The sequence below is a fragment of the Xenopus laevis genome, chromosome 5S (genome assembly GCF_017654675.1).
Source record: "Xenopus laevis strain J_2021 chromosome 5S, Xenopus_laevis_v10.1, whole genome shotgun sequence".
Lineage (NCBI taxonomy): Eukaryota > Metazoa > Chordata > Amphibia > Anura > Pipidae > Xenopus > Xenopus laevis.
Genome location: NC_054380.1, coordinates 140,100,719 through 140,116,518, shown reverse-complemented (window position 1 = coordinate 140,116,518; position 15,800 = coordinate 140,100,719). Strand labels below are relative to the sequence as shown.

General features: G+C 46.0%; 1 protein-coding gene across 5 annotated transcripts in view; it reads left to right on the top strand.

Annotated features, from left to right (window-relative positions):
* asxl2.S (ASXL transcriptional regulator 2 S homeolog) overlaps positions 1-15,312 on the top strand; it is a 45,428-nt gene extending 30,116 nt beyond the window's left edge. For 2 of the 5 annotated variants that reach the window (XM_041565125.1, XM_041565128.1), the window contains 8 exons: positions 4,706-4,821; positions 6,836-6,971; positions 8,226-8,354; positions 8,705-8,868; positions 9,698-9,794; positions 10,137-10,242; positions 10,645-11,338; positions 12,941-15,312. In XM_041565125.1, the coding sequence (XP_041421059.1) occupies positions 4,706-4,821; positions 6,836-6,971; positions 8,226-8,354; positions 8,705-8,868; positions 9,698-9,794; positions 10,137-10,242; positions 10,645-11,338; positions 12,941-15,124 (3,626 nt within the window). In that variant the 3' untranslated portion in view covers positions 15,125-15,312. Of the gene's footprint in view, positions 1-4,390; positions 4,591-4,705; positions 4,822-6,835; positions 6,972-8,225; positions 8,355-8,704; positions 8,869-9,697; positions 9,795-10,136; positions 10,243-10,644; positions 11,339-12,940 lie in introns of those variants that run through there. The other 3 variants (XM_041565126.1, XM_041565129.1, XM_041565127.1) reach the window with 3 other exon arrangements.
* The last annotated feature ends 488 nt before the right edge of the window (positions 15,313-15,800 follow it).

Genomic DNA, 15,800 nt, shown 5'->3' with positions numbered 1-15,800 from the left:
CTATACCTGCTATCCCACACTCACACTCCCTTCCCAGAGACTATTATCCACTGTTACTATAGACACCATCTCTCCCTACTATACCTGCTATCCCACAGTCACACTCCCTTCCCAGAGACTATTATCCACTGTTACTATAGACACCATCTCTCCCTACTATACCTGTTATCCCACAGTCACACTCCCTTCCCAGAGACTATTATCCCACTGTTACTATAGGCACCATCTCTCCCTACTATACCTGCTATCCCACAGTCACACTCCCTTCCCAGAGACTATTATCCACTGTTACTATAGACACCATCTCTCCCTACTATACCTGCTATCCCACAGTCACACTCCCTTCCCAGAGACTATTATCCACTGTTACTATAGACACCATCTCTCCCTACTATACCTGCTATCCCACAGTCACACTCCCTTCCCAGAGACTATTATCCCACTGTTATTATTGGAATCTGGTTCACAATCATTATGATTTCTGGTGAAATATGAATGAGGAGTAGGTGTTAGTGTGCTGCTAGTATAGACACTGTAGTGTAGGACTGAAGTATCCTGATAGTTCATTACAAGCAGTTAGGAAATGTGTGTTGCAAATCTCTCTAAAAGCTGTTCCCATAGGGTGGATCCTGTTTCATTATAAAACAATTTATAGGCATGCTGAGGCCGTGCCCAGCAGAGTATTTAGGCAACAAGTAACCCAGTCACTCCCAGACTTACTTCAAGCCCCTGCTTGATATCCAATGACCCTGTTAACCAATAGCTGCAAGAATATCAGGGGTATCCAATAAGTGTACACCCCAAATCTCCCCCAGGCTGAACTTCAAAGGGGACATTGGGGAGTATTTCAGTAACCTCTGTGCACCAGTTCTCCTTTATATATCTTATGCCTTGTGTTAATGATTAGGATGTTGAAAGGTGTGTTTTCTATTCCACTTTAATGTAGATTTACTCAGGTTATTTTTGTAATTTTGATCAATTACATTTACCTTTGGTTGTCATGGTATTAACCCTGCCCATACTGTGAAAACGAAAGGAAGAAGCAGTTTATTTAAAGTGCTCAGAGGAGCAAGTTGCTTAGCAACCCCTACTTTTCTCTTGCACTCTTCTGTTTCAGTTGGTCATGCTGATTTCCAGGCAGCAGTACTGTAAGTGCTGTTAGTAAGTTCCCTTATTATATGCCAGGGATTGTTCTGTGCATAAGCCTGGGGTTAGGGCCCCTGTCTCCCTGCAAGAGGCGAGTGTAACCCAATAAATGCCGGTGTGGTTGCTGTGCTAGCTCTGAACATCTGGATACAGTTAATCGCTTGAGCATAAAGCTGGCTTATTTTGGATTGCTGACTGCACAGATTTTGGGAGAGAGAAGGGAACCTAGCCCTGTATTTTTAGTGCAGCTGAAACTCTGCTCCGGTTCAAACTGAGTGCGTTTCCATCCGACGCCTTGTGGCAAATCAATCATCCCCCCCCCGAGCTAATGCTAAAAACACCACAATGTTTCTGTGCACTGCTGCTGGAGCTAATATTGTTAGGCAGTCGCACACTTATCAGTGTATGTGGCAGGAAGTGTTACCCGGTCCTTTCACTCCGTAGGAATTTGCGCAAAAGAGCTTACACTCTGGATATGCTTGGTAAGGCCATTACTATAAACACTCATTAGGGAAGAGTTAGGCCTGGGCCTAGGCCATGGGTTGTAAAGTTATTAGTTAAATTATTGATCTGATGCACCAATGGGAAGCTTAGTCTGTATTACCTGCACAAAGCCATTGGCTGGTGGTGTTTGGTAGGAATATGATGCACCAATGGGAAGCTTAGTCTGTATTACCTGTGAAAATCCATTGGCTGGTGGTGTTTGGTAGGAATCTGATGCGCCAATGGAAAGCTTAGTCTGTATTACCTGCGCAAATCCATTGGCTGGAGATGTTTGGTAGGAATATGATGCACCAATGGGAAGCTTAGTCTGTATTACCTGCACAAATCCATTGGCTGGAGATGTTTGGTAGGAATATGATGCACCAATGGGAAGCTTAGTCTGTATTACCTGCACAAATTCATTGGCTGGAGATGTTTGGTAGGAATATGATGCACCAATGGGAAGCTTAGTCTGTATTACCTGCGCAAATCCATTGGCTGGAGATGTTTGGTAGGAATCTGATGCACCAATGGGAAGCTTAGTCTGTATTACCTGCACAAATCCATTGGCTGGTGGTGTTTGGTAAGAATCTGATGCACCAATGGGAAGCTTAGTCTGTATTACCTGCGCAAACCCATTGGCTGGTGGTGTTTGGTAGGAATCTGATGCACCAATGCAACGCTTAGTCTGTATTACCTGCGCAAATCCATTGGCCGGTGGTGTTTGGTAGGGATCTGATGCACCAATGGAAAGCTTAGTTTGTATTACCTGTGCAAATCCATTGGCTGATGATGTTTGGTAGGGATCTGATGCACCAATGGAAAGCCTAGTCTGTATTACCTGTGCAAATCCATTGGCTGGTGGTGTTTGGTAGGAATCTGATGAACCAATGGGAAGCTTATTCTGTATTACCCAATGCTTATTACTGGTCAATGCTTATTGCTGAGAAGTTTAATTCTGTGACGATAAAATCCAAAGAGCAAACATTGTTATACCATGAAGCAACTGCAGCACCAATGGGAAGTGGGCCTCTGCCATATTGCCATGAACTATATTTCTTTATCATCCTTTAGATTGTAAGCTCTTGCGAGTAGGGCTATGTTAAAACCCTTCATTAGCGCTGCACAATTTGCTGGTGCTGTATGAATAAATTAGAATGCCAACTGGGCACTGTATATATAATTTCCTATGTAGCGTGTGCTCTCTGTTCTGCAGAGTTCCGTAGGCATGCTATGGGGCATAGGCTTTTGACAGATAGGAGGATACACCTGCCAGTCAGAGCCATGCACGGGACATACCGTATATACTCGAGTATAAGCTGAGTTTTTCAGCACCCAAAATGTGCTGAAAAAGTCTACCTAGGCTTATACTCGAGTCAGCTAAAAAAGTTGCTGCTTACTCACTGATTGAAGCGTGCAGTGACTCCTCCGTGCTGCCCATACTTCTCCCCCCTCGTGGCTTGATTCTGCTTCCTTAGCCCCTCCCCTCTCAGCTCTCGTCAGTACTCTCCCTCCTCATCCCTTCCCCTTTTTTTCCCCGCATAGTGTGCAGGAGATGTGGGGAAAATATGTGCGCATTATTTTTAATAGGAGCACGCGAGAGTTTAGAAGAGGAGCGTTTGAGATGACAGTTGGACGAGGTGCGCGCACATTCTGTGATACGAGCGCGCACCTGTACAGGGAGCTGAGGCGTGCGTCTTCTCCCTTTGTGACGTTCCCTGCTTCTTTCGTGACACATAGTTGCGGGAGGGGCTGCAGCTCTGAAGTTATACTTTTTAAATATGGCACCTGTCAGAAAGAAGAGAGGCGAAGCATGGTTCAATCTGTGGAGAAAAGGTAGCGCCAGAAGAGGGAGGACTGAGTGACAAGAGCTGAGAGGGGAGGGGCCAAGGGCTAAGGAAGCAGAATCAAGCGAGGAGGGGGGAGAAGTACGGGCAGCACGGAGGAGTCACTGCTTGCTTCAGATCAGTGAGTAAGTAGCAACTTTTAAGCTTTAAATTGGCCATGTCTTAAAATACTCGAGTCAATACATTTTTCACAGTTTTCTTAGGTAAATTAGGTACCTCGGCTTATACTCGGGTCGGCTTATACTCAAGTATATACGGTAGTACCAAATGTAGGCTGGGCACCACTCTCATATTAAAGGTTCCTATTACCATCTTGCCCTTCTGTCACCATTTGCTTTACTGTAGCTGTAGTTCTTCAACTCTGTGTTCTACTACTACTTCTACTGCTACACTGCCAGGTTCTCTGTGTTCTACTACTACGATTACTACTATTACTACTACTACTATTACTACTATTACTGCTACTAATATTACTACTATTACTGCTACTACTATTACTACTACTTCTACTGCTATACTACCAGGCCCTATGTGTAATACTACTATTACTACGACTACTACTACTACTTCTACTGCTACACTGCCAGGCCCCGTATTGTTCCATGGCCCGCTTGGATCCTCTAAAGTCAAATGTTACAGATTTGTTGTGGATTCCATTGAATGTTATGGCACTAGCACCATCTAGTGGCAGCTTCCATACTTTCTTCTTTTTACCCTCCATTGTCCTGTTCCTGGCAGTGACTGGGGCAGCTGATTGGTGCATTTATACTTCACCTGTTCCATAGGGGCAAGGAGTCCCCTAGAGCAATGGCACACAATGGCCTATGACTAAGTATCTCCGGATACGAAACGCGTAAGGTTCATTGTTTTAGCTGTTCCAATAAAGATCTTTTATTATATCCATTGGTCCATGGAGTGCGTGCTTCTTCGCTATCTACGCACTTTAAGAGACTTGTTTTTAAAATGTGGCATTTAATCACCCAAAGGACCCCCCAAGGCTGTTCGGTTTTGGCATATCTAAAAATAAGGCTCTTAAAGTGCCTGAAGCAGCCTTGTGTGTTATCACCTGAAGTGCAGCCAGATCAGTGACCCCTGCAGCCTCTGTAGCTCACAGGTGTGTATTTGCATTCCATAGGCCAGTCACACTAACATTTTTGTTTCTTTTGCTCCATGGTTTGTGTGATCCAAAACTCATGCTTTTTATTTTTATTTTATGTTTGTTTCCGTAGTCGCATCTAGAATATCCCAGCCATCCTCTCCCCAATCAGGCTGTCCATCTCCCTCCATCCCTGCGGGGAAAGTCATCTCTCCATCCCAGAAGCACAGCAAGAAGGCCCTCAAACAGGTAACCAGACAGTCTGCCTCATCTACATACCTGCAATAATGCTCTAGAGATGCCATATTTACTTTCTCTCCTTGCCAAGTATGCTCGCAACACTATCCATATAACACACTGGAATCATTTTATTGTATCTCTCTGTACAGACTATGAGCAAACTTAGGGGCTGTTCCTGCTGAATTGTGCTTAGTACAAGGAATACCTATGCTGCCATAGTTTTATGGGATCTCTCTGTACAGACTATGAGCAAACTTAGGGACTGTTCCTGCTGAATTGTGCTTAGTACAGGGAATACCTATGCTGCCATAGTTTTATGGGATCTCTCTGTACAGACTATGAGCAAACTTAGGGGACTGTTCCTGCTGAATTGTGCTTAGTACAGGGAATACCTATGCTGCCATAGTTTTATGGGATCTCTCTGTACAGACTATGAGCAAACTTAGGGACTGTTCCTGCTGAATTGTGCTTAGTACAGGGAATACCTATGCTGACATAGTTTTATGGGATCTCTCTGTACAGACTGTGAGCAAACTTAGGGACTGTTCCTGCTGAATTGTGCTTAGTACAAGGAATACCTATGCTGTCATAATTTTATGGGATCTCTCTGTACAGATTGTGAGCAAACTTAGGGACTGTTCCTGCTGAATTGTGCTTAGTACAGAGGAATACCTATGCTGTCATAGTTTTATGGGATCTCTCTGTACAGACTATGTGTAAACTTAGGGACTGTTCCTGCTGAATTGTGCTTAGTACAGGGAATATCTATGCTGTCATAGTTTTATGGGATCTCTCTGTACAGACTATGTGTAAACTTAGGGACTGTTCCTGCTGAATTGTGCTTAGTACAGGGAATACCTATGCTGCCATATTTTTATGGGATCTGTCTGTACAGACTATGAGCAAACTTAGGGGACTGTTCCTGCTGAATTGTGCTTAGTACAGGGAATACCTATGCTGCCATAGTTTTATGGGATCTCTCTTTACAGACTATGAGCATGCTTAGGGGACTATTCCTGCTGAATTGTGCTTAGTACAGAGGAATACCTATACTGCCATAGTTTTATGGGATCTCTCTGTACAGACTATGAGCAAACTTAGGGACTGTTCCTGCTGAATTGTGCTTAGTACAGGGAATACCTATGCTGCCATAGTTTTATGGGATCTCTCTGTACAGACTATAAGCAAACTTAGGGACTGTTCCTGCTGAATTGTGCTTAGTACAGGGAATACCTATGCTGCCATAGTTTTATGGGATCTCTCTGTACAGACTATGAGCAAACTTAGGGGACTGTTCCTGCTGAATTGTGCTTAGTACAGGGGAATACCTATGCTGCCATAGTTTTATGGGATCTCTCTGTACAGACTATGAGCAAACTTAGGGGGCTAAAGATAAAATACTTTTGCAACCTAAGACTGACAGTTAGACAGTGGCAGCTAAGAGAAGAGAGAATGGTGAATGGCTGCAAATGGCAGTAAAGCAAGAGGAAAATACATCAGGAAATACTAAATCTCTTTCTGAGCTGTAGAGCAGTTTGAAGTTGCAGTTGCTCCCCTTATATCTGTGCTTAAAGTTGCCCTAAAACCAATACTATAAGATCACTGTGATGACATCAGAAGTGTATCCATGTGTATCCATATTGTTTTCTGCTCTGTTTGTCTGTTGGTTTTTCTTCCCCTTCTTTCAGCATCTCATTTACATACATGAATAACTGATCGGTGTGGTGCTGAGGCAGTAACAGGGCACTGCTGGTCTCTAACTGTCAGCCGGAGAGACTGACTCCAACTGTCAGCCATTTGTAATTGTTTGTTTTTCTTTAAATATATATCACTAGGCCACAGTATTTACATGTGTTTCAGTGAATGCCGGAGTAGGAGGGTGACAATGGACAGGTCTCCCACGTGACCCCATTTATTATTCTATTAACAGGGGCAGCCTTTAGCTCAGTCTTTGGGCATCAGGTGCCTGTGTACAATCTTCTTATCCTCACTGCCATGTATTTCTCTCTGTCGCCCCCCACAGGCTCTGAAGCAGCAACAGCAGAGGAAGAAGCAGCAGCAGAGGGTGGGTATGCCAGTCCCTGCCAGCCAGCGCCTCCTGCTGACTACAGTGAAGACTGCAAGCAACGTGCCACCTGCTAAGCCCACCCCAACCCACAGTATGTACCTGTACATCTTACCTTCCTCCTCCCCTCATCCATCCCCTCTTCACTATAATGGACTCTGATCATTGCTGTGCCAGTTGCAGTGCAGGGGTCCTGGGTATAAAGTACAGTAGGTACAATCAGTAGGTGTGAGTCCTGTGCATGTGTAATATAGTATCAGGAGGATAGCCACTCACCTGCCCTATCTGTATAACAGACCCACCCATTGGGTGCCCCTTATAGCTGCATGAGGTAGAGTCCAACGCCAAACTAATTTTTGAAACCGGACCCACAACCCTCATTCGTACCCGCTTGGACCCGCTACCCAACCGGCAAGTGCCTTATCCGCAACCCGATCCGAGTCCCGCTGAGCAACAAGAAACAGGAAGTGCTGTCATTGTAAACTGGAAGTGATATCATTAGAAGCAGGCATAGTCAGAGAAAAAAGTTTTAAAGGAGTAGTAAAGCCTAAAAATGGGTATGGCTAAAATGCCATATTTTATATAGTGAACTTATTGCACGAGGCTAAAGTTTGAGCTTGTCAATAGCAGCAATGATCCAGGACTTCAAACTTGTCACAGGGGGTCACCATCTTGGAAAGTGTCTGTGACACTCACATGCTCAGTGGGCTCTGATTGGCTGTTGAGAAGCTAAGCTTAGGGCTCGTCACTAATTATCCAGCAGAAAATGAGCTTCCCTGGCTGTAATATAAGCTGATGCTACAGGTTTGCTGATTATTCAATTCTGATGCTAATTGCACTGGTTTCTGTGCTGCCATGTAGTAATTATGTGTATTAATTACTAATCAGCCTTATATTGTGATATTTCTATTCTATGTGTACTGTATATTGTGAGTGGGTCCCTAAGCTCAGTAAGTGACAGCAGCACAGAGCATGTGAATCAGTGAATCAGCAGAAAAGAAGATGGGGAGCTACTGGGGCATCTTTGGAGACACAGATCTTTACTGCTAAAGGGCTGTGGTTGCCTTGGGCTGATACAGAAGCACAAAACATCATGTACAACATTCCTAGCTACTTCTTTAGTTAGACTTTAGTTCTCCTTTAAAAACATATGTAAAGAAGTAAAACTCGCTATTGAGAAGACCAGCAACCCGACCCGCAAACCCGCAGAACCGCCGACCTGCATCTATATCCGCACCCAAAAGTTCTACCCGCAGGTTATCTGCTTTTTTGCCGGTACCTGACCTGCTGCAGGACTCTAGCATGAGGGTCTTACATATAATCTCCACTCTCTGTTCCTTGTGTGCAGCGTGGGAAGCAAAACAGACAGAAGTGCAAGCAAGTAGTGCCCCCATCTCTGCTCCATCCGGCACCTCTCTGGCATCTCTCCATGGACTGGGGAAGAAGCCACTGCCCAGATCAGACAGGCTGCAAGCCAGTAAGTAACACCGTTACTGCAACTGCCAACCTGAATCTGTCAAATGTGGCCTGGCAGCATTACAAATCTGTCCCTCCATGCTTTGCGCAGTGTCTGACTGGTAGGGGGGTTCTGTGTGACTAATGTGGGTGCTCCTTAGTGAACCGTTGGAGCTTTGAATTTGAAACACCTGTGGCGGGGGTGTCCACTAGGATTAACAGCCTTGAATGAACCACACTTAGTCACCTCTACAGATTTAATGTGGGTGCTATGGGTGGTAGTGGCACTGCTGTGGGTGCTGTGTGAGGGTTAGACGGAGTATTGTGCCATGCAGTTGCTTCTCTTAATATGAAATTTACATTTGTGTACAGGACATATAAAAAGAACCAAATGTGCAGAGATCGACGTAGAGACTCCAGACTCCATCTTGGTGAATACCAACCTACGGGCGCTGATAAACAAGCACACGTTCTCCCTCCTCCCCGGCGACTGTCAGCAACGGCTCCTCCTGCTTCTGCCTGAAGTGGACCGACCGGTGAGTATTGTCACGCGGTGACCTGAGGTTAGTGTTCCTGTACCTGGGGTTAGTGTCCCTATTCCTGGGGTTAGTGTCCCTATTCCTGGGGTTAGTGTCCCTGTACCTGGGGTTAGTGTCCCTGTACCTGGGGTTAGTGTCCCTGTACCTGGGGTTAGTGTCCCTATACCTGGGGTTAGTGTCCCTATTCCTGGGGTTAGTGTCCCTGTACCTGGGGTTAGTGTCCCTGTACCTGGGGTTAGTGTCCCTGTACCTGGGGTTAGTGTCCCTGTACCTGGGGTTAGTGTCCCTATACCTGGGGTTAGTGTGCCTGTACCTGGGGTTAGTGTCCCTGTACATGGGGTTAGTGTCCCTGTACATGGGGTTAGTGTCCCTGTACCTGGGGTTAGTGTCCCTGTACCTGGGGTTAGTGTCCCTGTGCCTGGGGTTAGTGTCCCTGTGCCTGGGGTTAGTGTCCCTTTGCCTGGGGTTAGTGTCCCTGTACCTGGGGTTAGTGTCCCTATACCTGGGGTTAGTGTCCCTGTACCTGGGGTTAGTGTCCCTGTACCTGGGGTTAGTGTCCCTGTACCTGGGGTTAGTGTCCCTATACCTGGGGTAGTGTCCCTATACCTGGGGTTAGTGTCCCTGTACCTGGGGTTAGTGTCCCTATACCTGGGGTTAGTGTCCCTATACCTGGGGTTAGTGTCCCTATACCTGGGGTTAGTGTCCCTGTACCTGGGGTTAGTGTCCCATGTCACTTCATATACTGTGTCCGTCATAGAGGAGAGCAAAATTAAATGTCTGTTCACGTTCTGTAAACCTTTGGTTCTGATCTGAGCTTTCTTTCCAGACTGCTCCGGACGGCCTGATGAAACTGAACAGTTCAGCCCTAAATAATGAGTTCTTTACCTCTGCATCTCAGAGCTGGAAGGAGCGCCTCTCAGAAGGTGAGAGATGGGGGGTCACGGAATCCAAGAGGGGTTTCAGGGGGTTTAACCCTTGTCTCCTGATACACTATTTGTACCGGGCTGTCATACATCTGCTATATAATTAGGGCTTGGGTAAGAACACTCGCATCTGCATTATCATTCCTGAATGCCTCTGATCTGCCCAAAACAGCAATACCCATTTGTACAGTGTCACCATAGTTACCATTAATCAGCACACATGGACAGGGACACGCTACATGGGTAGGGACACGCTACATGGGCCAGTACATTCCAAGCCATAAAGAACCTGACCAATAAAAAAGTAGGGGATATGACTGGCATTCTTTCTGTTCCATCCAGGGGAATTCACCCCAGAGATGCAGCTTCGGATTCGCCAGGAAATTGAGAAAGAGAAGAAGGTGGAGTCATGGAAGGAACGATTCTATGAGAGTTACTATGGGGAGAAGTAAGTGGGGCATATTCCTATTCATTTATATGTTTGTGTCCCTTGAGGGGGAGGCTAAAGGGGTGGCACTGACCTCAGTGGGGCTCATTTATAAACACTGGGCAAATTTGCACCTGGGACGTGACCCATAGCAACCAATCAGTAATTAGCTTTATTCAGCCAGCTGCAGGTTGTACAGTGAAAGCAATCATCTTGATTGGTTGCAAATTTGCCCAGTGTTTATAAATGACTCCCAGTATTGTTTATTGAAGGTGTACTGTGCACTGGGGAGGCCTAGTAATACTGGTGCTGGCCCATAGACTTTTTTGGTCCCAGTGGGTGACAGTTGACAAATCGTAGAAGGTGCCCAACAATGAGCAGAAATTATAACTAATCATTTTTATCTTTCTTCCTTCTTACCAGCTCTGGGCTAAACCCAGACGATTACAGAGAGCTGATTGCAGAAACCAGTGATAATGTGACCAGAACCCACGTCTCCCCTCCAAAGGAACAGGGTAAGTCCGACCAGAGCCCCGATCTCCAGCCGACTGAAGCCAAGCTTGAGACCACAACCCAGAAGCAAATAAATGAACGTGCCCCGATAAAGAAAGAAAATGAAGAAGTCATGGTTCATGTGAAGGCAGAATTACCAACAGCTGGTGATACAGTGCACCCCCCAGATATAACGGATACCAAAGAGAAAGTCGCTACCATTCCTGTGAAGGTGACAGAGGGCACTGCAGAGGTTATAACCCCAGTTCCCAGCAAAGAGACTGTGCAATTAATAACCCCTAAGCCTGAGGAGATGGACTCAGAGAGCCCACCAGCACCGAGCCCACTAAACAGCCCAGTCCCTATACAAACTCCCAGTGCTCCTCCAGCCACCGCTGCGCTGTCTCAGGATTCTGCAGAGGAGGGGTCTACGGAGATGGCGGAGCTCGCGCTCGGCACAAGAGTCAAGAGGAAGTTGGATGTAGGCGCCGGGGATTCGGATCCGTCTGGGAAATTCATACGAATGTCGGAGCAGCAAGAAATCCAGCGGCCATTTCGTGACTTGTGCAGCCCCAGTACCAAAGGGACAGCGCAGGCGTCGGAACAAAAAGTGCCCCCACTTAAGGTAACGCATAACTGTCTGTTTCCCCTTACAGCACTTCTATTGGCTCCATTATTAAACGTCATTTCCTGATTTGTCCACCGTAATTGGCTTAAAGGAGAAGGAAAGGCTAAAATTAAGTAAGCTTTATCAGAAAGGTCTATATAAATACACCAGTAAACCCTCAAAGTAATGCTGCTCTGAGTCCTCTGTCAAAAGAAACAGCACATTTCTTTCCTTCTATTGTGTACTCATGGGCTTCTGTATCAGACTGTTTTCAGCTTAAACCTCCAGGGCTAGGGCTTGAGCATGCTCAGTTTATTCCTCCCTCCCTGCTGTAATCTGAGCCCAGAGCTATGAGTGAGCAGGGAGAGATTCAGGCAGGAAGTGATGTCACACAAAGCTAATATGGTAGCAGATATCCTAAACAAACAGAGTTTCTAGAGCTGTTTACTCAGGTACCATAAAGCATTTTGCAGAATAAATATAGTGTTCTAGCTTGCACTATTGTGGCTAATCTTTTGGCAATAAACTGCTTTGGTAGCTTTCCTTCTCCTTTAAGTGGTAATCTTGTGCAGTAGTCCATTGCAACCAATCAGACGCTTACTTTTAGAATCTTGCCTGCATGGATGCTAGGGCTTATTGGTCTGAGGCAGATTAGCTATGTATTACTGCACACACTTGTTAGAACATAAATCTGCATCAGTCCCTGTCAGTCCCTTGTATGTGTATCAGGATCAGTGTACAGGAGCCCTGTGATAATAAAACTAGTAGGGCTTCTTTATAAAGTGCAGGGTAAAGTGCAAAACATGGGCGCACCTGCCTAGCGCTTAGCACCCATAGACCCAGCTCTTTTCAAAAACCTGCACCTTTTCCAGATTCTTACCTGAAGAACCAAATAGTATCGATAATTAAAGAAAAACCACAAAAGAAAATACAATTAATTGCAAATTTTCTTCAAATTCAGTTGCCTATGCCACGTGGAGTGTTAAAGGATAAGTAAACCTTTAAAATAAATGTAAAATTGACGAGGGGGCTATTCTAAGCACTTCTGCAATGTACATTCATTATTTATTTTCTTTTAATTCCAAGATATTAAGGGATACATGTACTGTTAATATGAATGAATTTTGCTACAACAGCGCCACTTGCTGGTCATTTTCCCACCAGTCTGACCAGAAAAGTTATCTGAGGTTTCTCATTTTTTTCCTAAGCAGAAGAACATCAGCCTCTTTCTTTCTCCTGACAACTTCCTTGACTACTTGCTGGTCAGACTGGTGGGAAACTGACCAGCAGGTGGCGCTGTTGTAACAAAATTCATTCATATTAACAGCACATGTATCCCTTAATATCTTGCAATTAAAAGAAAATAAATAATACATTGCAGAAGTGCTTAGAATAACATCCTCATCAATTTTACATTCACTTATTTTAAAGGTTTACTTATACTTTAAAATAAACCAACCCTTTAACCTAGAATAAGTTGAGGGACTTTTTTTATCTTGAAGCTCATTTATTATTTTGGACATTATTTGTCAGTCACTGACTGGCTCAGTGATTTATTGCTGATGTTACCATACTGTACTGACCGTGTACTGATGAGTGTATCGTTTCTCTCTCCTTTAGATCCCTGTCTCTTTGTTTTTCTCAAAGCCCTTTCCAAGCAACCGGGTCTCTTCCAGGCCCTATTTTCCGAGCACCGGTACCAGTCCCAGTAGAACAGGAGCAAGGACCCTGGCAGACATCAAAGCCAAAGCCCAGTTGGCTCGAGCCCAGAGAGCAGCAGCAGCAGCAGCAACATCAGCCGGCCTCTCCGTTACTTCATCAGTCCCAGGGCCAGGACCTGGAGGAGGAGGAGGAGGAGCTGGGCCTGGGACAGGAGCGAGGAATCCAGCAGATGGCGCCAGTGAAACAGGACACAGGGCTGGAGTACTGGACATGGGACGTACTGGAAGCTGGAGAGGTGAGAGGGGAAATCCAGCCCATTCATCAAGTAGCCAGAGTTCCAGGGAGACCCAGAACGCAGTGCAGGTATCACCTGACAGTGCAGCAAGAGCACAGCTACTGCAAAAACCCAGTCTACAACCCAGAAACCCAATAACAGGAGCCCGAACATCTCCAGCCTCCAACCGCCTCTTACCAGCCCAAAGCTGTGCCAGCATCCGAATGCCCAATCCGTTATCTGCTAATGCTGATAGGCTGGTAGCAATATCTGGCAATGCTGATAGGCTGGTAGCAATATCTGGTAGTGCAGCCATTGGGGTTGCAGACATAGTTCCATCAAGCACAACCTGTCCATCACCACAGAATGTAAAAAGCAACCGGTCCAATGTTCCCAATGAAGTCAGACCTAGAATTTCTTCGGGGACTCAGACAATCCCACCAAGGCCTGTCATGTCTCAGCCAGTGAGCTTTAACCCTTCTGCCCCAGCCAAAGATCAGGCACCCAGTCAGGCAGCAGCTCCAGTTGCAAGCACTCAGAGAGGACCTACAAAGACGGGATCCAGCATACCCGCCAATAACCCTCTGGTAACCCAACTCCTGCAGGGCAAGAATGTCCCCATGGAGCAGATACTGCCCAGACCCCTCAACAAGGTAGAAATGAAGACTATTCCTCTAGGTTCAGCTCAGACAGAGAGGGGAACTAACACTGCTGGAGTTCATTTCCCTCCTGGCAGCAACATGGTAAGTGGAGAGGATTCAGTAAAACCCTCGCACATGGCTGTTCAACAGCTGGAAAGGTTTCTTATCCAAAATCGCCAGCTGCCCTCCAGTCAAAGGATCCTGCAGCTCTTCTCTGGAAGAGATCTGAGCAATATTAGCAGCAGCCAATCACAGAGCCAGGAAGCAGCCGGCAGTGCCGCCCAAGAGCAATCTCTGCAATCCCTGATCAGAAAAATTCAACAAGAGAAATCATTGGTCGGCCCCAATCCAGCTGAACTGAGTGAGAACGTATCCGCCAGCCAAAGACTTGGCTTTGTGGGCAGGCGAACGTCTAAACCCGCCATGTCCGGGCACTACTTGCTAAACGTCGCTACGTATGGACGGGTTCCCGAGAGCTTCAGACGGACACAGACTGTAAGTCCTGAGCGGGGCATGAGCCTAAACGACCCTGAGAAGTGTCAAACCATAGACGACGAATCAGAGTCCGTTACAGAGAGCGAAGAGGAAGAAAGCAAAAGTGAGATGAATCCAGAGGAATGTGAGGCTGCCCCCCAATACTCCTCAGCCTCACTCAGGTCTGCAAAACCCGAGGGCCCCATGTTTGATCTGAAAGAAACTGTCCAGGCATTATCAAGGGGGGACATTTATAACGAGTCCAACATAGCCAGAGACTTTATCCAAGCGGCACAGGCCAAGATGGTGAATGTATTGGGCATAAAGCTGAAAGGTGAGGCTTCTGAGCTGTTCAAGTCCCACCAGGGCTCCCAGCCGCCCCATTCTGATCACATGCACACGCCAATTGGATCCAGTTACGGAGGCACAATCAATATCACCACTTCACCCGAGGGAATGCACGGACCCTCCGTCCCTACAGGGGCCCACGTCGTTCCAGCTAACGCCGACAATCTGGTCTCCTTCTCTGTAACTGTGACCACCATCCCATCAGGCCACATTGTAAACTCAGGTGATCACGACCAACCCGTGTCTGTCCAGGCCTTCACCGATGAGCCCGGCGCGGACTCAGCTCCTTCCAAATGCTACTGTCGATTAAAAGCCATGATCATTTGTAAAGGCTGCGGAGCCTTCTGCCATGACGATTGCATTGGGCCCTCGAAGCTCTGCGTCTCCTGTCTGGTGGTGCGGTGATCCATGGTTCCAATCTCATTGGCTCTGCAGCGGAGAAGGAGGGTACTCTCATCAATCAGCAATGTTGACATGTTTGCACTTATGAAATCCTGTATATAATATATATATATGTGTGTGTGTGTGAGTGAGGGGTCAGAATATGCCTTTTTTAGATTTTAAAGGATAAGTAAACCTTTAAAACAAGTGAATGTACAATGAATGAGAGGCTATTCTAAGCACTTCTGTAATGTACATTCATTATTTATTTATTTTAATGCCAAGATATTAAGGGATACATGTACTGTTAATATGAATGAATTTTGTTACAATAGCGCCACCTGCTGGTCATTTTCCCACCAGTCTGACCAGCAAGTAGTCAAGGAAGTTGTCAGGAGAAAGAAAGAGGCTGATGTTCTTCTGCTTAGGAAAGATGTGAGAAAAGTTATCTGAGGTTTCTCATTTTATTCCTAAGCAGAAGAACATCAGAGCAGCCTCTTTCTTTCTCCTGACAACTTCCAACCAGCAAGTAGTCAAGGAAGTTGTCAGGAGAAAGAAAGAGGCTGCTCTGATGTTCTTCTGCTTAGGAATAAAATGAGAAACCTCAGATAACTTTTCTCACATCTTTCCTAAGCAGAAGAACATCAGCCTCTTTCTTTCTCCTGACAACTTCCTTGACTACTTGCTGGTCAGACTGGTG